Here is a 24,817-nt window from a genome sequence, read left to right on the forward strand (position 1 = left end):
ATCTAAGCGGACAGCTGGATATTCCTTTCTACTGATTCCTTACCTCCCACTTTTGAATGAATTAAATTAAATTACCTCGTCTGTCAAAAACTACCTGTTCACAACCCTTTTTAGGCTTTTCTAGGGGAGGGGGGGCTTGCCCCTTTGTTTTGGAAAGAATGGTATCACATCTTTCTAATTTTATTCTCGTTTTTTACAGAAACCCATGCCATCTATAAAAATTAGCATTAAAATATTAGTCCCACCTATATTAATTCATTACTTTATGAATTAGCACCACATTTTTTTGTCAGACATGATCATATTCTGCGCATAGAATATCGAACTCCAAATATACACCAGGATAGTTCAATTCTTCAATGAACTGAATTCTGCAATACGTATAAACTGCAGAAAGCTACAGGAAGTACTGCTTACCCTCCTATCTTGGAAAGATTAGCATCTTTTCTTTCTAGTTTTATTTCCATTTTTTTTATTGTAACTAATGCCATCTACAAAAATTAGCATCAGGGTGTTAATACCATATATAAAAAGACTGTTTTATGAAGTATACTACATTTTTTCGTCAAACATGAACTACTACTACTACTAATGACAACTCACCGCAGCACCAAGCCACCTAAGGTCAACATAGCTACGCACGCTCCTCCTTCATCCCAATTTATTCAAAGCCTCCCCCTTTACACCCTCTTAGGAGGATCCCATTTCCTTTAAACCTTTATTTATGACATCCTCCCAGCCCAGATGAGGACGACCTGTTTTCCGTTTAGCCCCTAGACGGTTGACCAAAAAGGACAATCTTCGGCAATCTGTCGTAGATAATTTCGGAGACCACACTGCCTTTCCATGACGATAAATAAAAGTTCAAATAGGGATAAAATCCTTTTAATAGACAGTGATGATAGAAATTCACAAAAATACCAGATATTTCGGTCACATATACAGTGACCGTCATCAGTAGTAAAACTAGTTTTACTACTAGTTTTACTACTGATGACGGTCACTGTATATGTGACCGAAATATCTGGTATTTTTGTGAATTTCTATCATCACTGTCTATTAAAAGGATTTTATCCCTATTTGAACTTTTATTTATCGGCAATCTGTCATCCTTCATCCGCAGAACGTGCCCTAGCCATCTAAACCTTTCTTTCATTATAGCCCTAAAAAGGGCCACAATGAAAAAAAATGTGCTTCAATAATGTGTATTGAAGCACATTTTTCGTACAGCCTTTTGTTTGAAATACGATCAGTCAGCTGGGTACCCAGAACAATCCGTACGCAATTTTTTTGGATAAGATCTAGTAACTCTTCATCCGCTTTTCTCAACGTCCATGCTTCAGAGCCATGTTTGACCACTGTCATTACTGTATCTTCCGATATTCTAATCTTGGTTTGCAGACTTATCTTCCTATTCTTCGATACTTTTATAACTGTGAAAAACACCCTGAGCCTTGGCTATTCTACTTTTAACATCTTCACTACTCTCACCGTCTTTACTAATAATATTACCAAGGTAAGTGAAGCTTTCCACCGGATCAATCTTTTCGCTACCCGACGTCACCTTTTCATCTTCCCTTATTCCTAGCCTTTGTGACTTAGTCTTCTTAACATTAATTTTCAAACCTATTCTATTACCACTAAAAGTTCATTCATTTTGCTGACACTTTCATCTAGGACGCTTAAATCATCAGCATAATCAAAGTCATGGACAGTTTTTTCTCCTTATTTGATTCCGTGGTCTCCCATCGCCTTTTCTGTGTTCCTTAAGACAAAGTCGATCAAAATGATTCATAATAAAGGGGGATTGAACACAACCCTACTTAACTCCTGATTTAATACGAAACGAGCTGCTAACCTCATTTCCTACCTTAATAGCAGCAGTGTTATTCTCGTACATGGCACAAATCACTTTAATGTATTTGTCTGGTATACCATACAAGGATAAGACCTTTGCTAAAACTCTTCTATCAACAGAATCGAACGCTTGCTCGTAATCTATAAAACTGAGGACCAAAGGTGTTAGACAACTAATGCACTGCTCAATTGTTAACCTAAGAGTGAAAATTTGGTCGACACATCCTCTACCTTTTCTAAAACCGCACTGTTCTTCTTTTAAAACTTTGTCTACGACATCTCTCAGTCTAAAAACTATGATATTACTAAGTGATTTACTACCTACAGAAACCAAACTAAGGCCTCGATAATTACCACACTCACTCTATCAAACATGAACGCACCCTAACAAACGGCATCGCAATCGAAATATACACTAGGGTAGTTTAATGCCTTGAATTCTGTAATAAACAGTAGTAAGCTGTCACAGACCAACCCTCCACTAAGAAAAAGGAAGGCTATATAGTCTGAACTGAACACCGATAAGTTTATATTTTCCTTGCACAAAATTCAATCATCTTACATGTTCAAATACATTATTACGTAATTCAAATAAATAAAGATGTTTGGCTTTGACTGAATCTCTTTTTGATTTGTACTTCTCTTGGTTTGGTAAGGTTTTCAGAGTTTGAGAGGCATCAGAGGTAGTTCAGAGGTATCAAATACCAAATTTTACCAGTGAACTTGAGAGAAAACTAAGCAAAAAGAAATAAAATCTACCATATGAATTTACTAGAATTGACAGCCTGAGACGGACGGGAATTGTCGCCTAGCAATTGGCTTAAGTAGAATAAAACCGGCTTAAGCAGGACAAATTTTACCATGTACATGAGAAAAATCTAGACGAAAAGAAATAAAAATCTACCATATGGGTTCACTGGAATTGACAGCCTGAGACGGACGGATGTTGTCACGAAGCAGCTGGCTTAAGTATGATAACACGACGTATTCTCGAAGACTGGCCGGTCTATGACCCCTAGGAAAATTGTCACTATAAATCATTTTAACTAGCGACAACATAAAAAAGGAAGAAAATAAAAGATAAATTACGTGACAGTTGTACAAACATTAAAACAAGGTTTGCAGGATACTACGTTCATACATTTACCTCCATACAGGAAGAGAGGTAGGAGCTTTCCCCCAATATAAAGATTTGTAGGAAAAACCTCAATTTCCTATGCCAATTAGAGTGTAGTTTTTTTTTCGTATTTCAGATCCCCCTCCCTCCCGAATATTAGAGATTTTATTGCCTTCAAATTCATTTTCTGGGATTTGAGAATGACAAACTTTGAAGCTAGGTATTGTATTAAGGGACAAAAAGGACAGCAACTAGGTCTAATTTGAGTGGTCAACCTGAATTATTAGCTCTCAAAAGTATGCCAACAAAAGTTTGACAGTTTTGTCCTTTATTTGATGTTATCCGTAGTGTAAAATATGTGGGGTATTACACTGACAAAATTCAAACAGATATAAAATCGATATAACCAAATATTAAATCTATCTGCTTTAGGTTAAATCCACTTATAACACCTATTTAAGCAACCAGTAAATGAACCAGTGTAATAAAATAATTATGACTAAACATAACTTTAACTAAAGGCTAACTGAGAGATATAATAAAAATTAATAAAAAACTTAAATAATTTATAAAATTAAGAGAGTTCATATGAGGAAAACTGTTGAGACAATAAGCAGAAAAATCGTAAAAAAGAAAAATAATTTGATTTTATGAGCGAACTATTAAATGCACAGTATCTAAAAATACCAATTTTTTCTTTTTTAAAACGTCGTTATCGTGCCTGCATATTGCGGAGGAACCACCGTTTCCAACCCCAAAATGTAATGAAAGTGGGCGCCTAAAAAGAAACTTATTGGGGATTTACTCACTTGAAATACTCTCACACTGCCCTTATTTCTTTACTTCGTAAGCCCATGGGTGTTTCACTATAAGTTTATAGAGCTGTTGCAGGTAAGCATTTCACTCACAGCTCTGCAAACGTGCCTTCCCCGTTCTATTGTACCCTTCCTCAATTGACTTACCTTGTACCTTGCACACATTGTTTTTAAAGCAAGACAGCTGCCCAACAAATAACAAATTCATGGAGCCTAAAATAATATTTAATCCAGCCCAGATTTAGGTAATAGATAATCCAGCATGGATTTATGTAACTTAGAATTTGTGAATATTTTGGTTTTGTAACAGATAGTCAATTAAAGTTGCTTTACTAGATACCAGACAATTAGACTATCAGGTTAGCAGCTCCTTATTCTATACTAAAAATGTTTTGAGGTCTCATACAGATTAACCTGCCTATAATCAAGGAAGGATGGAGGGAGGGACTGCAATAGTTGTTAAAATGACCCTCTGCCTCCGTAAAAATTACAAATTCGGGAACATAAATACTACTTTTGATGGTTTTAGACAATCCACAAAGAAAATCTTCTAATACCCCTTCTAACTCTCACCTCCTACAATTTTTGCCGCATATCTATTTACGCAAGTAATTTATACATTGGAAGAAATTGTTAAACCTTAGTGGTCTAACGTTCCTGCTAAATACGCCCATGATATTCCTAATATAAAAAAATTAGTCGAGGTAAAAAAAAGCTATTAGAGTTAGAAACATTGCTGGTGCACAACATCTATTAAAAACGTTTCTAACAGGAAGATTTTAATCTATCCTCATAGATAAATGTACCGAGTCTTTCTATCTAGAGAAGAACAGATTGCTGCTTATTGAGCTCTAACGCAAAATAATCAAATCATTAATTTAATAGGTTCCAACAAGCAGTGATCTTTCAAATTAAAATTTAAAGATCAAATTTTAATTGCCTATAGAAATCTATAAGTTACAAAAATCAATTCCAACAAGATAATAGAACGCGGGGTTAGTATCATTGCTTAATCTATCTTCTAACTGGGGTTTACTATATTGTACCAATATGTACCTATTGTATCAAAAACTACAGACGAAATGAAAAGAAAACCAATAAAGTTAAAAATTTAACTCCTTCATAGCCCTTTTTAAGAAAAGTTCTAACAGGAAGACTTTTAATTTATCCTGATAAATACACCAAGAATTTTCTATTTAGATAAGAACGGATTGCGGCTTATTGAGCTTTATCGCAAAATAATCAAATAATTAATTTAATACGTTCCAATAAGCGCTGTTGAACGCAATTTAATAATTTTAATTATTTATTAAAATCTATAAGTTACAAAAATCAATTGTAATAAGATAATAGAATGCGGTTTTTTTTTTATCATCGCTTAATCTATCTTCTAACTGGACTGAAACTAATTGTGCCAACATGAACCAGAAATTATAATTGAGATGAAAAAAAAAATCATAGTAAAGATTTTGCAGCTCAATAAAATCTTTACGTAAGATTCTAACAAACAAAATGTCTAATTTATCCTGATAGATAAATAAACTAAGAATTTTCTATCTAGAAGAGAACGAACTGCATCAACTCGGCTATAACGTAAAATAAGCATAAAACTAATTTAATAGGTTTAAATAAGCACTGTTGAAGCCTAGTGAAGCCTGAAGATAAGTTAAACATTTTCTTTTCTACAAAATACCCTTGAAGAGAACGAACTGCATCAACTCGGCTATAACGTAAAATAAGCATAAAACTAATTTAATAGGTTTAAATAAGCACTGTTGAAGCCTAGTGAAGCCTGAAGATAAGTTAAACATTTTCTTTTCTACAAAATACCCTTGTTTTTATCAAAACAAAGACGCTCATATCTCCATTTCAACGCAGAGAGAATCAACTAGCGAAAAAAACAAAAAAACAACAACAACTTACCATTCTCCAACTGGCTGAGCCGCGGATTCCGACATTGATTGAACCCGAGTATGTTCATAATTCAACAGAAAGTCTCCAGGTGATGGTTTTGTTAATATCCCTTTTTGAACAATAGATACTAGATGGGGATCTAACTGAAAGGGATAATTTCTCTTCGCGGCTCGACTGCCCACTTCAACCACGTGACTGGGATTTGATAATCTCAGTGTATCAACAAGCAAGTCTACCCCCACTCCTAAAATAGTATTTGTATACATACAAAAATAAAAATGTATATCTTTAAAGAATAATGAAAATATGTAGCTTATACATTGTACAATATACAATGTAACCTATATAAGATACATGTTTTATACTGTGCACATACGTAAAAACGTTTAAACTTCAAATATAAACTGATTACTCCTTCGAACGAACAGATTAGTAAACTCCTTCGTTCCATATTTTGTCAGCATGTCTAATTGTTTTCTTTTTGATAATTTTGCGTTCATTTCGGGTGCTACGAGAGCCTTCTAATTAAACGAATATGATAGTTTGACACAGGGTGGCCAAAATTCCCGAAGTACTTCTAGTATCAAAGAACCTCTCTAGAATATTTAATTTTATTTGCCTCACAGTGGATTTTCTTAGTAATTATCCCTTTAATTGATTAATAAATAAATAATTAAAATACTAAGAAGATAATATTTCTTGAAAACGCCATGCAAAGCTTTGATAATTCCTTGTTAACTTTTTTTTCACTTCATTCTCTGTTCTATTTTCTGACAGTGTGACGTCCACAGCTAGTTGTGTGCTATTATGGCAATTTTATAATGCCTGTAACAGATACAAATAAAACACTTTGCAGATGTTAACAAAAGTATAATTTTAAATTTTGAAACGCGTAAGATGTTATCGTGCACGATAAAAAAGCATACATTCCACTCCAAGAGGTTAGAAAGTGGGAAATGATTTTTAGCCTACTTGAGGGGATGACAACATCAATTTTGTTCCGGTAATTCCTTTTCGACATTAAACTTAAAGTAATGTCCATGTGTCAGGTGTCAAGTCAGGCTGAAGTATGAAAAGTCAGGGTATTAAGATTTTGAGTTATATACTCTAAATTACAATTTAGGTCTTCATAGATTTAGCTGTGACTTTTAATTTTTCACTGCCAATAATATTTTCTAAATTTTCTTTGTTTTTCTTAAGATGAAGACGGAAAGTAGAAATGGGTGACCGTAGTTGATAAGTTGAGTTTGCAGAGTACATTTACTTCAAAGGAGGCAAGGGATCACTATTGGGATAGAAACGATTTTTCGACTAAGGTATTTTCTACATTAAGGCAATATTAAGGATAAATTTAAAAATCAAGACTTGGTATGAACCCTGTTGTTGAACCCTCTCAGCCAATGAGCCAGAAACCATTTGTGACCCAGAAATAGTTATACTTTTTCAGTATGAATATGCTTTGTTTTATTTGTAACACTTTAATTTATCTACTGATGACGGTCACTGTAGATGTGATCTGTTTCACCTTCTAATAAAAGGACTTATCCCTATTTGAACTTTATTTGTTAGTAAAAGATTTTTCAAAACAGAGGACAAAAAAGTCTTGCATTAATTCATAGATCTTGCATGGTTTAAAGGACGGGGGGGGGGGGGGTAGCAGATCTATTTCTCCCAAAAGTACCATATAACGCCATTAATTGCCACAGCTGCACTGATGATAATTGAAGCTTTTTTTGTTTTATTTGACTTTGAGTTAATACGACAACGTACGATAATTCATTTAACCCAAATCAAACAGTTCATGGTAACGAACTGTAAGTAAGGAGCGACCCGGCTCAATAGTAACCCAAACTCTGAAAAACCAATTTTGATACCAATAGATGTATTAAAAGAATCAGCTTATTATGCTAATTTCAATTATACAAGTTTTATTAAGTTTAGTCTTACCCATTAACGGCTAAGAGCCTGAGACAGTTTGCCTGATTTTCGATAAAAGGCGGAATCACCCCCCTAAAGTCACATAATCTTAATGAAAATCACACTATCAGATTCAGCATATCAGAGAACCCTGTTTTAGAGGTTTCAAGCTCCTATCTGTTAAAATGTGGAATTTTGTACAGAAGAAAGATCACGGATTTTTGTTTTGTTTGTTTGTTATTTTCTCCAGGGGTGATCGTATGGACCCAGTCGTCCTAATGCATCGTGAGGGGGCTCATTCGAACGGAAATTGAAAGTTCCAGTGCCCTTTTTAAGTGACCAAAAGATTGGATGGCAACTAGGCCTTCTTCTCCGCCCCCTTTTCTCCCGAAATCGTCCGATCAAAATTTCGAGGTAACCATTTTGTTCATCATAGTTGAAAGGCCCAATAACTATGATCCCTCCCACAGCCCCAGGAGAAAGATCTTTAAGTTATCAAATGTGCCCATTGTTTACGCATAGTATTTGTTATTGGGAAGCATGCATACATTTTAGGGTGGGGGGAGGGAAGTTTCCAGGGAAAATTCAAGAATTCCTATACGAAATTCTTTTTATATGCCTTGCATGGTCTTTTCCGTCTCAATTTTATGCGGGGAGTTGTTGTTAAGGGTAATTGTCCTTAGTAAATTTCCACCGGGATTGAATTGTCTTGAGGATATTTCCGCGGGGAGGGTATTTCTCCGTGAAGGTGGGGCCAGATTTCCTAGGATTATTTAAAAAACGATCAGAAATTAAATTAAATAAAAAAGCTTTTTAAACTGAAAGTAAGGAGCAACATTAAAACTTAAAACGAACAGAAATTATTACGTATATGAAGGGGGTTGCCCCCTCCTCAACACCTCGCTCTTTACGCTAAAGTTTAAATTTTGTCCGAATTATTTAACAACGACTCCTGAAACACACGGGTCGTTTAATTAGAACAATAAGAAGCATTTTTGAAAGTACTAAAAAAAAACTTTAGCATAAATTGTGAGGTGTTGAGGAGGAGGCAACCCCTTCATATACGTAAAAGTTTCTGTCATTTTGAGTTTCAATCTTGCTCCTTACTTTCAGTTGTAAAAACCTGCTTTTTTTTATTTAATCAATATTCAGAGGTCATATTAAAGATTTTAAAGCAAGTAGCGACGTTTACGTCATCATTTTTCAGTAAACAACTTATTTTCGTCACTGTTTAGTGTCACTAATTACATCACTATACTATTTTTAGCTAGAGAAACTCACAAAAAACAAAGATAATTTCGTTTGCTTCATACCAGGATAAATCCGTATTGAACAACTATACACTATCATTTTAGCAGACTTGAATTCATCTGAATTCATAAAGAATAAAACGCTACCTCATAAAATACTACCGATCAAAAAGAACAAAAAAGAATAAAAAGCCTACAACCCTTCTTCCTTTCAAAGTGGCATTAAAAAAAAAAACTTTTAATTTCAGTCAATGGAGCTAATTCATGTAAGTTTAGGGGAGGGGTGAAAATATATCTGGTTAAATCTGGGGGGGATTTTTTGTTTTACATCGTTTTCCCTTAATCAAAGGCAGCGCGCTAGCGCTGCCTAAGTAAACAACGATGTGGGCACAATGTGTTTTATTTTGTTTTTCTCCATACCCGGGCACTTCGTATCGAAGGAGTTGTCGTAGAAACTTCGAACAGGGCTCAGTCGATAGAAAATTGGAGTGGCTAGTGCCCTTTTTAATAGTCGAAAGTGATTGGAGGGCAACTAGCCCTCCCCCACGCCCATCATTCCCCCGAACACATCCAATCATAATTTTGAGATAGCCATTTCGTTCAGCGCAGTTGATTTCCAGATAGAAAATGTTTTTGAGGAGAACACTCCCCCACAACCCTCAGGGCAAGGGTTTTAAGTTATGCCCTGGAGGCATATAAGGTTTTTATAGAAGGTGTTGTCGTAGAAACTTCAAAACAGGCTCATTCGATTGGAAATTAAAAAGACTAGTACCCTTTTTAATAGTCGAAAGTGATTGGAGGGCATCTAGCCCCCCCCCCCACACCCACCATTCCCCCAAATATATCCAATCAACATTTTGAGATAGCCATTTTGTTCAGCATAGTTGATTTCCAGATAGAAATTATGTTTTTGAGGACAGTCCCCCTTAGGGCAAGCCCTTAGGCCAAGGGTTGTAAGTTATGCCCTGGGGGCATATAAGGTTTTTTATAGAAAGTGATTGTAGGGCAACTAGCCCCCCCCACACCCATCCTTGCCCCAAACATATCCAATAAAAATTTTGAGATAGCCATTTTGTTCAGCGTAGTTGATTTCCAGATAGAAAACATATTTTTGAGGACGAAACTCCCCCAAAACCCTCACGGTAATGATTATAAGTTATGCCCTGGGGGCATATAAGGTTTGTATTGAAATCTTTGTCGTAGAAACTTGAAAAAGGGCTCATTCGATTTGAAATTAAAAGGGCTAGTACCCTTTTTAATAGTCGAAAGTGATTTGAGGGCAACTAACCCCCCTCTCACGCCCACCTTTTCCCCAAACACATCCAATCAAAATTTTTAGATTGCCATTTTATTCAACGTAGTTTAAGGTTTCGGAATTTGGATCTTTAAGGATGACAACCCCTCCCCCTACAGTCCTAAGGGCAAGAGTTGTAAGTTATGCCCTGGGGGCATATAAGGTTTATATAGAAACCGTTGTCGTAGAAACTTCAAATAGGGCTCACTCGAATGAAAATTGAAAGGGCTAGTGCTTTTTTAATAGTTGAAAGTGATTGGATAACGACTAACGCCCCTCTCACGCCCACCATTTTCCCAAACACATCGAATTAAAATTTTGAGATATCCATTTTGTTCAACGCAGTTGAAAGTTCTGGAAATTCGGTCTTTTAGGATAATAACCACCTCAGAGCCATCAGTGCAAGGGTTGTAAGTTATGCCCTGAGACATACAAAGTTTTTATTGAAGGCGTTATCATAGAAACTTCAAAACGGCTAATTAAATTGGTAATTGAAATGGCTAGTACCTTTTTTAGTAGTTGAAAGTGATTGGATAGCGATTAACGCCCCTCTCACGCCCACCATTTTCCAAAACATCCAATCAAAATTTTTAAATATCCATTTTGTTCAACGTAGTTGAACGTTCTGGAAATTAGGTCTTTGAGGATGATAACCCCCTCAAAGCCCTCAGTGCAAGGGTTTTAAGTTATGCCCTGGGGCATATGAGGTTTATGTAGAAAGTTGTTGCTTAAATCATAGGCAGCGCGATGGCGCTGCCTAAGTGAAGAACAGGGACACACGAGCATTAGACGAGAAATGGGGACTAAGTAAAGAGGAGGACACTCCCCCACAATCTTCAAGGCAAGAGTTTTAAGTCATGCACTGGGGGCATATAAGAACGATGTTTGCACAATGTATTATTTATTAATTTTTTCCTGTAAAGTAGGGCACTTTGTAACGAAAAAGTTTTCATAGGAACTTTGAAAACCACTCATTCAATTGAAAATTGGAGTGGCTTGTGCCCTTTTTAATACTGAAATGCGATTGGAAGTTGACTAAAACTCCGTCCATGCCCACCATTTCCCAAAACCCATCCAATAAAAATTTTGAGAGAGCCATTTTGTTCAGCATAGTTGATTTCTAGACATAAGTTATGTTTTTGCGGACAGTCCCCCTTAAGACATGCCCTTAGGCCAGGGGTTGAATGTTATGCCCTGGGGGCATATAAGGTTTTTTATAGAAGGTGTTGTCGTAAAAACTTTAAAAAAGGCTCATTCAATTGGAAATTCAAAGGGCTAGTGCCCTTTTAAATAGTCGAAACTGATTAGAGAGTAACTAACCCGCCTCTCACGCCCACCTTTTCCCCAAACACATCTAATCGAAACTTTGAGATAGGTATTCAACGTAGTTTTAAGTTCTGGAAATTAGATCTTTGAGGATGACAACCCCCCCCCCCTTTCAGCCCTCAGGGCAAGGACTGTAAATTATGCCCAGGGGGCGTATAAGGTATTTATATACTGTACTGTTGCAGCAACTTCGAAAAGGGCTCCTTCGATTGGATGTCGAAGAGAATATAGGCCTTTTTAATAGCTGGAAGTGACTGGAAGGCAACTAAAATCCTTTAGACGCCCAATTACCCCAAACACATCCAATAAACCTTTTTGGATGGCTATTTTGTTCCACGCAGTTCCAAGTTCTGAAAACTATGCCTTTGAGCTGAACACTCCCCCCACAGTCCTTAGGACAATATTTATGAGTTATATCATGGGGAGATTTAAGGTTTTAATTGAGATCTGTGTTACAGACAATTAAAAAAGAGCTCTTTTTATTGGAAATTTAAAGGAATAATAGCCTTTTTAATAGTCAAAAGTGATTTGAAGGCAACTAACCCCACACTCACGCCCATCTTTTCTCCAAACACATCCGATCAATATTTTAGATAGCCATTTTGTTCAGCGTAGTTGATTTCCAGATAGAAAATATGTTTTTGAGGATGACACTCCCCCAAAATCCTCAGGGCAAGGGTTTTAAATTACACCCTGGGGGCATATAAGGTTTTTATAGAAGTCGTTGTCGTAGAAACTTCAAAACAGGCTCATTCGATTGGAAATTCAAAGGGCCAGTGCCTTTTTTAATAGTCGAAAGTGATTTGAAGGCAACTAACCTCCCTCTCACGCCCATCTTTTCTCCAAACACATCCGATCAATATCATAAAGAACGATGTGGGCACAATGTGTTTTTGGTTGTTTTGTTTTTCTCCATACCCGGGCACTTCGTATCGAAGGAGTTGTCGTAGAAATTTCGAAAAGGGCTCATTCGATTGGAAATTGGAGTGGCTAGTGCGCTTTTTAATAGTCGAAAGTGATTGGAGGGCAACTAGCCCCCCCCCATGCCCATCATTCCCCCAACACATCCAATCAAAATTTTGAGATAGCCATTTTGTTCAGCGTAGTTGATTTCTAGATAGAAAATATGTTCTTGAGGAGGACACTCCTCTACTACCCCCTGGACAACGGTTTTAAGTTATGCCCTGGGGGCATATAAGGTTTTTATAGAAGGTGTTGTCGTAGAAACTTCAAAAAATGCTCATTCGATGCCCATCATTCCCCCAGACACATCCAATAAAAATTTTGAGATAGCATTATCGTTCAACGTAGATTATTTCCAGATAGTAAATATGTTTTTGAGGAGGACACTCCCCCAAAACCCTCTGGGCAAGGGTTTTAAGTTTGCCCTGGGGGCATATAAGGTTTTTATAGAAGGCCTTGTCGTAGAAACTTCAAAAAATGCTCATTCGATGCCCATCATTCCCCCAGACACATCCAATAAAAATTTTGAGATAGCCATTTTGTTCAGCGTAGTTGATTTCCAGATAGAAAATATGTTTTTGAGGAGGACACTCCCCCAAAACCCTCAGGGCAAAGATTTTTACAGAAGGCGTTGTCATAGAAACTTCAAAACAGGCCCATTCGATTGAGAATTCAAAGGGCTATTGCCCTTTTTAATAGTTGAAAGTGATTGGAGGGCAACTAGTCTCCCACGCCCATCATTCCCCAAAACATATCCAATCAGAATTTTGAGATAGCCATTTTGTTCAGCGTAGGCTAGTTGATTTTCAGATAGAAAATATATTTTTTAGGAGGATACTCCCCCACAGCCCTTAGGGCAAGGGTTTTAAGTTATGTCCTGGGGTATATAAGGTTTTTATAGAAGGTGTTATCATAGAAACTTCAAAAGGGGCTCATTTGATTGGAAATCCAAAGGGCTAGTGCCCATTTTAATAGTTGAAAGTGATTGGAGGGCAATTAGTACCCCTCCCACGTCCATCATTCACCCAAACACATCCAATCAAAATTTTAAGGTAGCCATTTTGTTTAGCGTAGGCTAGTTGATTTTCAGATAGAAAATATATTTTTGAGAAGGACAATCCCCCAAAACCCTCTGGGCAAGGATTTTAAGTTATGCCCAGGGGACATATAAGGTTTTTATAGAAGGCGTTGTCGTAGAAACTTCAAAAAAGGCTAATTTGATTGGAAATTCAAAGGGCTAGTGCCCTTTTTAATCGTCGAAAGTGATTGGAGGGCAACTAGCCCCCCCCCCACGCCCAGCATTACCCCAAACACATCCGATCAAAATTTTGAGATATCCATTTTGTTCAGCGTAGTTGATTTCCTCATAGAAATATGTTTTTGAGGAGGAAACTCCCACACAACTCTCAGGGCAAGGGTTTTAAGTTATGCCCAGGGGGCATATAATGTTTTTACAGAAGGCGTTGTCACAGAAACTTCAAAAAAAGCTTATTCGATTGAAAATTCAAAGGGCTAGTGCCCTTTTTAATAGTCGAAAGTGATTGAGGGCAACTACCCCCCCCCCCCCACACCAAGCCCATCATTCCCTCAAACACATCCAATAAAAAATTTAAGATAGCCATTTTATTCAGCGTAGTTGATTTACAGATAGAAAATATGTTTTTGAGGGGGATACTCCGCCACAGCCCTCAGGGCAAGGGTTTTAAGTTATGCCCTGGGGGCATATAAGGCTTTATAGTAGACGTTGTCGTAGAAACTTCAGAAAAGGGCTCATTCGATTTGAAATTCAAAGGGCTAGTGCCCTTTTAATAGTCGAAAGTGATTAGTAATATTTTTTGTTGATATTGTTGTTTAGACCAGGGCACTTCGTATCCAAGGAGTTGTGGGAACTTCGAAAGGGGCTCATTAGATTGAAAATAGAAAGGGCTGATGCCCTTTTTAATAGTTGAAAGTGATTGGAGGGCAACTAGTCCCCCTTCCACTCCCACCCTCCCATTTGCCCATTATGTTTAAAGCTAAATGTTGCCTTAAGATTAAATCAAAACACACTGTGATAATCCTAATTCCCAATAAGGCATCTCAGCAGTATCCCAAGAACGACTGAGGGTATTATGTTCAAACTTTCGAGGGTACTTCTGGTCTTAAAATTTAACCAAATCAAAATACTGTATGTGTATCAAAGCTATTAAAGAAAGTAAACAGATTTTTTGCGAATGGTATCAAGTTTTCCATTTCAGCTCAACTAGAGGAGGTATGAAACTAAGTTAAACAGTACTATTTGTGTACGGATTTTTGAAACGGTGTATGTTAATAAAAATTGCTGAAAATTTTTCTCCAGCATACAAATAGCAGGCCAAACTATAAAGTCTTAAAAAACGAAAAGATTTAAAGTGTTATTTTCTTTTTTCCCGAAAAGACTATGTCAATATAAAACGAACAGAAATTAATTAAAAAAACTTTTTCAACAAAATAGGTTTTTCAAAGAAAAGTAAAGAACTCCATTAAACCATAAATTAGCAAAAATAAAATAGAATAATCTATTAACATTGGAACTACCACAAATCAGCATCGATAAATAAATGAAACCCAAAACGAACAGAAATTAAAAAAAATAACCGAGTCAAACTCAAAACGAGCAGAAATTAGCATAAGTTGGGCGCAAAACCCCTATGCCATCCCAAAGCCAGAACAAAATTTGCACTTTACTGAAATATAAATGTTTTTACTTTTATAACCTTAATAAATCAAATAATTTTAACATTTTGATTACTAAATATCAGTATATGTATATTAAACTGACAATGCACATTCATTTGTATTTTTTCAGTAAAGTCCAAATCTCTTTGCGCAAAATACTTTGGTTTCACACATAGCACACTCTTTATCAACTACAATCTGAAGTTCTGATTTAAAGAAAATCCACTCAGCCTTTCAGTTAGACGAAGGTTCTTAATTCCCTTTTTGAATTTGTAATTAAATTCGTTTATTAAATTTTATTCTTATTGAGGTCTTGAAATTAGATTTAATACACCTAATTAAATTATTGCATTTGCATTAGAACATATTCTGTAATATTTGACAGAAAAAAAATTCTTCTTAAAAAATTACATCAATGCCAGAAGCGAGTAGAACTTTAGTTTTTTAAATCTCATTTTTTCCACATTACTTTTAAGTCAGGCTTAATCAGCCTTTTTTGTCATTACTCAATATCAATCAACGAAAGAATTTAAATACTAAAAATTTTCGATCTGAAGTAGCCAGAAACATAATTACCAGAATTGAAACCCATCGTATTGATAATACAAGGTTTCCCTACATACTGCTTCTGTCTCACAAACCATCTTATAAGTTGTGCAACAGCATCTATGTAATTTCTCATACACTTTGCCACATCGATCATTCCCAAATAGATGCATTTTTCGGGTTTAGTCAAGTGAGTATAATTTGGGCCAAAAATTGGTTCCTTTATCGACAACACTGACAAGCATGTTGGTAAAGTGAATTCAGATTGGCCAGGGTCCACATCTATAATAAGGACTTCGTTGTTGTACTGAAGTAAACTGTTGACCAGGTATTTCAATAAGGTTGATTTGCCAACACCTTTGCCACCACAAAGGGCAACACGACCTGGAAAATTGATTCATTTCGCTAAAATTCAATTGTATCCCAACTACTGCTTTCACAACAGTGTCACTTTTTGTTATGTCTTTGAGCAAACAAAAATTGTATATGTTTATGTATATTCTTGAAAATTGCACGATAATTTTTCTCTGAAAAGATGGAACCTGACATTTTCCGATGTGACGAAAAGATCTAGATAGGTCACTACTCCAGGAATACTCGTTTCCCCCCTCCTAGCACCCTTAATATATTTTTTTACTCTAATAACTAAAATTAGAGACCCAACATCCGTAAAACTGTCAAAATGAAGTTTGACAGTCAGAAAAATGTGAGTGAATATTAATCACGTCATTACTATGTCTTAAACGTTCTGACCTCGGTAAATTTTGGATTGTATTTGATCTTCTATTGCTATAGAATTCGTATGTAGTGATAGTTGAATTAATTAACCGCCTTGCAGGTCAACTGAGCCTTGCAAATTGACAGAGCAGGTCAATTGAACTTTGAGACAGATCCATGGGCACCCGACTGAATGACGCTGCCTTATATTTTTATATTTTTGTTTTGATATTTCTATTATACAGCATTGGAAGTTCTAATTAGACCAGGTAAGCCCCGCCCCTTAAAAAAAAAAAAAATCAGCTTATGGTCACCCATGGAGAGATCTTAGCAAGAAATTCAATTAAAATATTCATATTTTAAACTGTTTTTTTTTATTAAAGCAAGTTTTTTTTTCTTTGTATACTTTGATCAAAACTAGTCACGAATTGAGTTGACAAAAAAAAAATAAATGGATGCCAATAAAACTAAATCTAGAAAATCACAGAAAACGATTTTTCGTGTGTGAATCAGGATATAGGGAAATTGCATTTCTGCGGGGGGGGGGATACGCCCAACACCGTTTCTATGTCTAAAATTTGCTTCACTGAGCAGAGTTTACTGCCCTGGTACTAATCGTTTGATTTAACAGTAACAAATATTCGTACTAATCTTTATTTAATTTTTCCTATGATATGATATTTATTAACACTAAAAGCCTTTATGGACAATATGAATACTGTAGAAATCTTATACACATGACAGACTGACTTGACCATAACTGTGCTCACACATCGTATTGAAATTTCATCAATTTACAGGCTAGACAGACCTTCCAAAGAGAGTACATGTGCGAACACAAAGATTTTTTTGACATTAAAGCAGTTTTTTTTACAAACGTTTTAAATTTTTGAACCACTGATGCTTAATGAAGGAAATTTTTTCGCCAAGCCATCAAGCAGCATATAAAGAGATATTGGATTAGCTTAGAGCTCAACAGTAAGTGTTTCCATAGAAAGAGTTCAAGGCATTCAAATTTATCCAAATAATTCCTCTAACTTTAACAAGTCAGCATAAAAAACAAGCATAAATTTCAAAGGAATTATTACTGGCGAAAAATAGCGTATTGAACAAATACGGCCATATTTAGCTTGAAAAACGCTACGTCTGACCAGCCCTTTCTTCCTTGAAACGCCTTTCATGCATCATTTTAGTTAATTTCATTCATTAAAAAAACTGAGATAACGTCATGAATGCAGCTATGAACGTTATGAATGCAGTAATCAGCTTATTACAGATATAAAAAAAAGTCAATATCATGTTCAAGTCAAGATGGTGTCTGCCTCAGTCAAGATCTTATGCTCTCGGCCAATTTTCCACTCATGCAGTCAGAGTCGTCCTAAATTAAGACTTTTGAGTTGGGAGTATTACCCAAGGGCATGGGCCTTGGAATTCCCAGCGTATATGCCTGCTTGGGTATAATTAAGATTTTTTATAAAAAAAAAAAATACTATACTTTTGTTACTTTGAGAAGTGCGACCTACTTTTCAATTTTTTTTTTCAATAATAAACAATGGGGGAGGGGAATAAAAACAAATTTTATTTGATTATCTCAACAATAATTGCAAGGGAATACCAGTCTGCGAATGTATATAAACTGCAGCCGGAACTAAAATGTAAAGCCCAATAAGTGTCTTCAGAAGGGATCTCTTCGTTTTTGCTATTTTTATCATCTTTTCCGAATCGTTTGTTGCACATTTTAGTGACTTATTTTAGTTTTTATTCGTTCTGGTTAGTATTTTGTAAAACGAAAATATCCAAGCTTTTTTAATTTATTTTATTCACTATCTTAATTAAAAGTTTGACAACTTAGTTTTATATTTCTCTATTTTCTCTTATAAATGAAAACACAATTTGTATAACAAATAAATCAACAAACCTGAACTCTTGGTTTAAACTTTTACATTAAAAATACAGGTTATTACATATAGTACGTAGTGACATTATAGATAATACGAAGGGGTATTAATCAGGTCGTCATCCCAATAGTTGTCCCGTCAAAATGGCCATGTTATTTACTTAATAAGAAATAAGCGTCTTGCTTGGTACAAAAAAAAGAACGAAAGAATTTAGGGAAAGATTTCACGTAACAAAGTATTATTGAAAAACAGGGGCCAAGATTTACGATTTAGAATCGATTGAAGACTTGGAATCAGAGTAAAAAGAAAGAAAATCTTAGATTTAGAGTCACAAGCTTCATACACATGATATAAACACAGCTTTCCAAAAATAAAAGCATGTAAAAGCTCTTTTAATTATTATTCATCAAAGAAAAACTAGGCCTCAGAGACCACACAAAGAACAAGAAATCCCCAAGAATTAGCAAAAAAGGCAAAGAGAGAGAAGCAGAGAGGGGGGAAGATAGAGAGAGAAAGATGTATAGAAGGAGAGAAAGAGATAGAAGACAGACAGACGAGGACAAGAAACAGAGAGGGAAATCAGCACTCTTTGATGAAGGAAGAATCAGAAGAAAAATAATTAGATGTTCAAAAGAAGAATCAGTAAATAGTCTGCATTAGAAAAAACAACTGTCAAGCCAAATCAGAGTCAATAGAATAGACAAAAAAGTTAAAGGAGAGAGAGCTAAATAAAACAGCTGCACAACCAAATTTGACTACGTATTTGTGATTATATCAAAACCAAATATTTTGTTTTAACGAAAATTAAACATTGCTTACAATGACTACTGTTCCTTGTTTCTGTGATGCTTCCAACAATGTCTCTCCATTCGTGGTTCCCTTCATAATATCGTGCTCTCAAATAAACATTCTTAGTTATAACATTACATTGTAACTGTCGACTCAACTCTTTATGCGACTTGAGCTCTTCCCCTGATAAGTTACTCTCTAGGGTCCCATCATTTCTAAGCAAATTCTCCCCAACGTGTTCATCAAAAAACTTTACGATTTTATTATCAATTTTCTCCAGAAGAAGAAGAACTTCATTAACGTCGACAGTTTTATCCATATCAATATTTCTATCATGCAAGAAAGTCGCGAAGTTAAAGTCGCTAATTGAGCCCAGACAATTGACCACTACCAAACTATAGCCTCTTGGTGAATATATTTCATAAGATTTATCAGATGCTTTGCAAACAGCACCCATAATTTCAACGTCACCTTTCAAAACCGTGAGTCTAACCCTCCCTTTTAGAGCAAATGAACAATACTTTGGTATATATAACAAAGCCTGATTTGGAAAAATTGAAAATTTTAATTGTGAAGTTAATTTTTCAATGATTTTCGGCATAGAGCGTTCAGACATTTTAGGTGATTGAACAAATCTTGTTCCTACATTTAGTCTTTTGGCTTTTGAATCTTTATTTTCTGTAAATTTCATTTTCTTTTTCTTATAATTTTCAGTAGTTGGAGTAGAGACCATGTTGGGTGCATTTGGATACTCAACATGACTTTCACTCAAACTGCTTTCTGGATGTTCCTCAATATATTCAGTGCTGTCATTGATGAAAGAGCAGCTAGATCTGGAAGGCTCAACATAGTTTTGCTCATGTAAAACTTCTTCATTTTCATGATTTACTACGGAATCTTCATTTGCCGGAATATTTTTATCCAAAAATCCAGTTTTTGTAGCTTTTTGTTGGTCAACTCTTCTTTTTTTCTTCCGAACCCCTGGACTATGTAGGTGAGTTTTATTGCCTCTTTGTTCAGGTTGAGATTTGTACATACTAGCAGCTGGAGTATTACTTTGAGGTGACTCATTTAGGCTATGGGTAGGAGCATATTTTTTTAGGAGTTTTTGATACTTCTTGTTATTCAGGTCAATATCCATTCTTTCTCAAGATCCTTTTATATTCCAACCTAAAAAAAAATAATGAATATAAGCACATAACCAACTAATCCAAAATTTACTATATTGTAATATCTACAGAGCTGACAGATTTACCTAAATGCTCCTTAAAATCTCGGTTTACAACCTAAAGACTGCTACCAAAAGACAATAACATTCTGGACGAAATTTCTTTAATATCTTAGGGGCTATTGTAAATAAAACTTTTCAAGAGTCGGCTCAAACACCAATTCTGAAGTCTCTGGAAATTTACCTAGTTCAACTCCTGATCTATCAAAAATAAAAATAAAAATTGTTTTGGGAAGTTTTTGCATATCCTATTAATGTCACCAAAAATCGTCAAAATATTCCAATGCCAGAAGTGCTAACTGAAAGCCATAAAAAGTTCGTTGCACAAAATTCAAAATATGACCTTGGTAAGATGGTAACATTAGTAAAGCATTGTCGTTTATGATTCCAAAAAACTTAATTTCATGGGTGCTTTCTAAAATCCACGAAAAAGTCCCTAGAATGGAATTCAAGGTGCTGTATAGGTACAGTGATCTTAGCAACGTATTATTTTTTGTGGTTTCCAAAAATACTATTTCATGGGTGTTATCTTAAAGCCATAAAAAGATCCCTGCAAAAAATTAACTGCATGGCTCTAGCACAGTAAAACTGTTGAAAAAGCGAATTTTTCTGGAAAACAAAACTGTTGAAAAAAAAATTCTGGAAAGTCATTACATATCCTGTTAATGTCACCAACAACTGTAAAAATATTCCAATGCCAGAAGTGCTTTCTGAAAGCCATGAAAAGTTCCTTCCACAAAATTCAAAATGTGACCTTGGTGATATTCGTAAAGCTTGTCGTTTATGATTCCGAAAACCTTAATTTCATGGGTAGTTTCTAAAATCCACGAAAACATCCCTAGAACAGAATTCAAGGTATAGTATTGGTAACCCTAGGAATGTATTATTTTTTGTGGTTCGCAAAAATATTATTTCTTGGGTGCTATCTGATCCCCATTAAAAAGATCCCAGCACATAATTAACTGTATAGCCCTACCACAGTAAAACTGTTGAAAAATGAATTTTGTGATTGTCAATTACAGAACATGACTAAAAGTGGCCAACTGCAAACACCGCTACAGTAGTAAAAACAGTAAACATTGGTTTTCTTCTTTTTCATCATAATTCTATTCACCTTTTATGGCCCATTCCAGTTGGTTATTTTCTTTCTTCAGTTAATATACTTCGTTTATTAGTTAAAAATAATCAGAGCTAGTATGCAGCAAATATAATAGAAAGCAGACTAATTTTTTGGCCTTTTACCCAAAAACTGATCAAAGCATGTTTTCGTTTCGACCCGAATTCTGACATCCCTTTTCTTCTCCTCTCCTTTTTAAACATAAGTACGAATCCCTTAGCCCAATCCAAATTTGGAAGAGTCCATTCTTTCAAGAAATTATTTCAAATCCTGAAATCTAGTTTCAAGTAACTTATCTGGAAGTTTGTGTTCTATAGAAAAGACAGAACAATATCTTTCGTAAGTTCTTACCTGTCCTTTACTTCCTTTTGATTTTTTTTCTGGATTGAAAATAGCCTTTTGCAGACAACCTCTTACTCTCATTTCTTGTTGTACGTTTTGCCTTTTCTTCTCTGTTTCTTTCCCATGGAAAACGCAGTAGCTTGCCCTTAGCCCTTTGGCTGACTGTGATAAATATTTAGTAATGGAGACATTCTCCAGTCCTTCAAGGATCTGTGTACCATCAATTGCAGTAAGTTGGGTATTCACTGACTACTCAGTCATTCGATTTCTTTCAGAGTTCCAGAGTTAGATTCTGAGGTCAAATCAAAAAGCCATAGCCAACAGCAGACCTCTATGCGAAAAGCAAAGTCTAGCTTTACCTAGTTTGGCCATTGCCAGAAAACTTCTACCACACTTTTGGTGCTCACTAGATTATTTCAATAATCGGGAACTCTCATTAGCAACAAAGGGAGACATAATTTCTTTAAGACAATCAGTTGAAGCTTGTCTGATAAACTCTTACACCACACCAATTTTCTTTTTTGTGGCAAATAGCTGTGCCCAAGGAGAAAACAGCAGCGCGCCACGGGTTGACGTGGATTTTTCCTATCAGGAAGGAGTTTTAATTAAAGATCTAAAGCTGAAATGGCCAGCCATGACAAAGTAAAGACATAAATCAAGAAACGACAAACGGGTCTATGGCTAGTATGAAAAAAAAAAGAAGAGAACAATCACAAAAATATTTCACCTGTATACTGCAAGGCGTCTTAAGCAGAAAAAAAAAGAAAGAAAAAACCTCCTATCTATTTTATTTACGGTACATTATTTTAGTTTTAGATTCTATTTTTTTTTTTTTTTTAAGATATATTGGTAATCTAAATATTGATCCTAGTTGCGATGTTATTTTAAAAAATGAACCTGTATTCAAAAGCAAAGACTTGCAAAATCTCAAACAGAATAAAAAAAAAAAAAAAAAAAAAAAAAAAACCTAAAAGATTGGAACCAACCCCGATCCATTTATTTGTTTTGACAATTAGCCTAATACTCACATTAGCCAGCTACTGCCATGAACAAACAAAAGCAACTGAGAATTAATTGTATATATATTAGTTAGGTTGTTTTGTTGTATACCTATTTTTATTTACATTATTTAGTTTTAGAATAAAGTTATTTTTTCGTTTTTTTTTCTCTCTACGCTGAAGACGCCTTGTAGTATACGGTCAAAATATTCGCTTGGTTGCTCTTTTCTTTTTCTTTATACTGGTCACAGACTCGTTTGTCGTTTCAAGATTTTTTTTTTTTTTGTCAAGGAGTGTTAAACCTGTTCAAAACACCCAGAGTGATGTATCATTCAAATCTGAATTTAACAAATGATTCCATTAAAGCCCTTTAGAATGCTGAGGGCATGTACTACATAATGACACGTAAACTAGACTTGCTGCAGGTGCAAAGTCTCTTCAGGATGTCGTCCATGACTTCCTAAAAGTTCTTTAAGTGTTTCAAACTCAATATTATGTATTTTTTTTTCTGACAAACTTTATGATTTGTACCAAAAGCAAAGAGAAATACCGCATATTGATTCGCCCCTTACTTGGTCCTAGTCCGCTGAATCTCCTATTGCCCTGGATCAAGACAAATCAGAGCAGGATGATGAAAACATGTTTTAATGGAACATGGACATGGATCCTGACTGACACACTGCCGGAAACATTTCTTTTTCCGCTGAAATGGATATGGATACACAATAAGAACATAATTTGATTTGTATTAAACAGAAAGAAAAGAAATGAAAAAAAAATCTTAAGATCCAATCGTTTTTCTAGCTGGACTACATCCTACACCAGCTTGTGGTTGTCATGGACGAACTGTAGCTGGTTGATTCTTACTGAAGTGATTGAGGATCTTTTAGCAGTGACAACCAGACCCGTCGTTTAGAAGACATGATTGGCTATTGCGTTCATGTCCAGCAGCTCAAGAACCATTTGTGCAAGGACCACCACAACTTGAATGCACTCTCTTTGATACTTCCAGAACGCAATACACGGGTCTTCATTAGAGGAGGCTTTGACCTATTAGCTCTGGACGTTAGAAAGTGAGGTACAAGTAAACTCGTTTGGTACAGCAAGGTACTTGTTGGGTACAATTAACAGCTTTGTCAATTTCAGTAAGATCCGCAAGTTCTTCGGATGAAGAGTGGATTTCCCTCCAAATTCTCTTTTGTGCCTGCAGTTGCAATGTTACTCAAAGTTTCAAACTCATGTAGGATTTGGGTATTTTCCAGGTTAACCCTTTAAGTCAGCAACAATGTATTTCAAAGTAACAGAAGCTGACGCTATATTTATAATCAATAAGAAGGCAAGAGCTCCTTCACCCTCCACGAAGTTTGGTTTGGGTTCAAAATTGGGAACAGGGGGCCTCCAAACACTACCCTCAAGGCATATATGATTAATTTATGATGTTGAGCAATTTCAAATTTTCCTCACAAATACCTTCCCTCCCCAGTCCCTGCATCCCCCCCCAATACACATTCTTTTGACTAATGAAACTTGGAAGGTTTGTTTTATTATGATTTACAAGTAGTAATTGCTTGTTTTTGGCTAATAGAATACAGATAAAAGAAAAAGATACAACCAAAAGTTTAACATTGGATTTTTTGTAACAAAAGTTCAACACGTTGTCCAAAAAATAATGTATGGATTGGATTCTCAGTGTCATATATGTAAGGTAATTGAAAAAAAAATAGATGTCTGACACAGGTGGCTTAACAAAGCTGACATAAAAAAAGTTGAAATAAATGGTGAAGCCAAAACTTCAAACCAACAGGAATTATCCTTGATAAGATGGAGGCTGAAGTTTCCCATCTCTTGAATATGATGAAACCGTAAAAGGAACTCTGTTCTTCAAAAATTTATAAAAGGTTTAAAACAGCAATCAGTTTTGTTTATAAAGTTCTCAACAAAGTGCAATTAATACTAAAAAAAAAAAAAAAAATAATTAGCACTGAATGAGGGAGCAACATCTACCTCTCAGTCATGGTAATATCTGATAAGT

At 35.4% G+C, this 24,817-nt stretch overlaps 1 protein-coding gene across 5 annotated transcripts in view; it reads right to left on the bottom strand.

The window, feature by feature from the left end:
• The window catches only part of LOC148943690 (polynucleotide 5'-hydroxyl-kinase NOL9), a 90,449-nt gene that overhangs the window by 20,471 nt on the left and 45,161 nt on the right, over nucleotides 1–24,817 (bottom strand). For all 5 annotated transcript variants that reach the window (XM_089100987.1, XM_089100989.1, XM_089100991.1 and 2 more), the window contains exons 2-5: nucleotides 19,131–20,270; nucleotides 15,727–16,080; nucleotides 5,713–5,947; nucleotides 2,762–2,872 (exon numbers count right to left, since the gene is read on the bottom strand). In XM_089100987.1, coding sequence (XP_088957113.1) covers nucleotides 2,762–2,872; nucleotides 5,713–5,947; nucleotides 15,727–16,080; nucleotides 19,131–20,241 — 1,811 coding nt within the window. In that variant the 5' untranslated portion in view covers nucleotides 20,242–20,270. The remainder of the gene's footprint in view (nucleotides 1–2,761; nucleotides 2,873–5,712; nucleotides 5,948–15,726; nucleotides 16,081–19,130; nucleotides 20,271–24,817) is intronic.

The sequence above is a fragment of the Artemia sp. Qi Xiang Cuo genome, chromosome 15 (genome assembly GCF_049724085.1).
Source record: "Artemia sp. Qi Xiang Cuo chromosome 15, ASM4972408v1, whole genome shotgun sequence".
Classification (NCBI taxonomy): Eukaryota; Metazoa; Arthropoda; class Branchiopoda; order Anostraca; family Artemiidae; genus Artemia; species Artemia sp. Qi Xiang Cuo.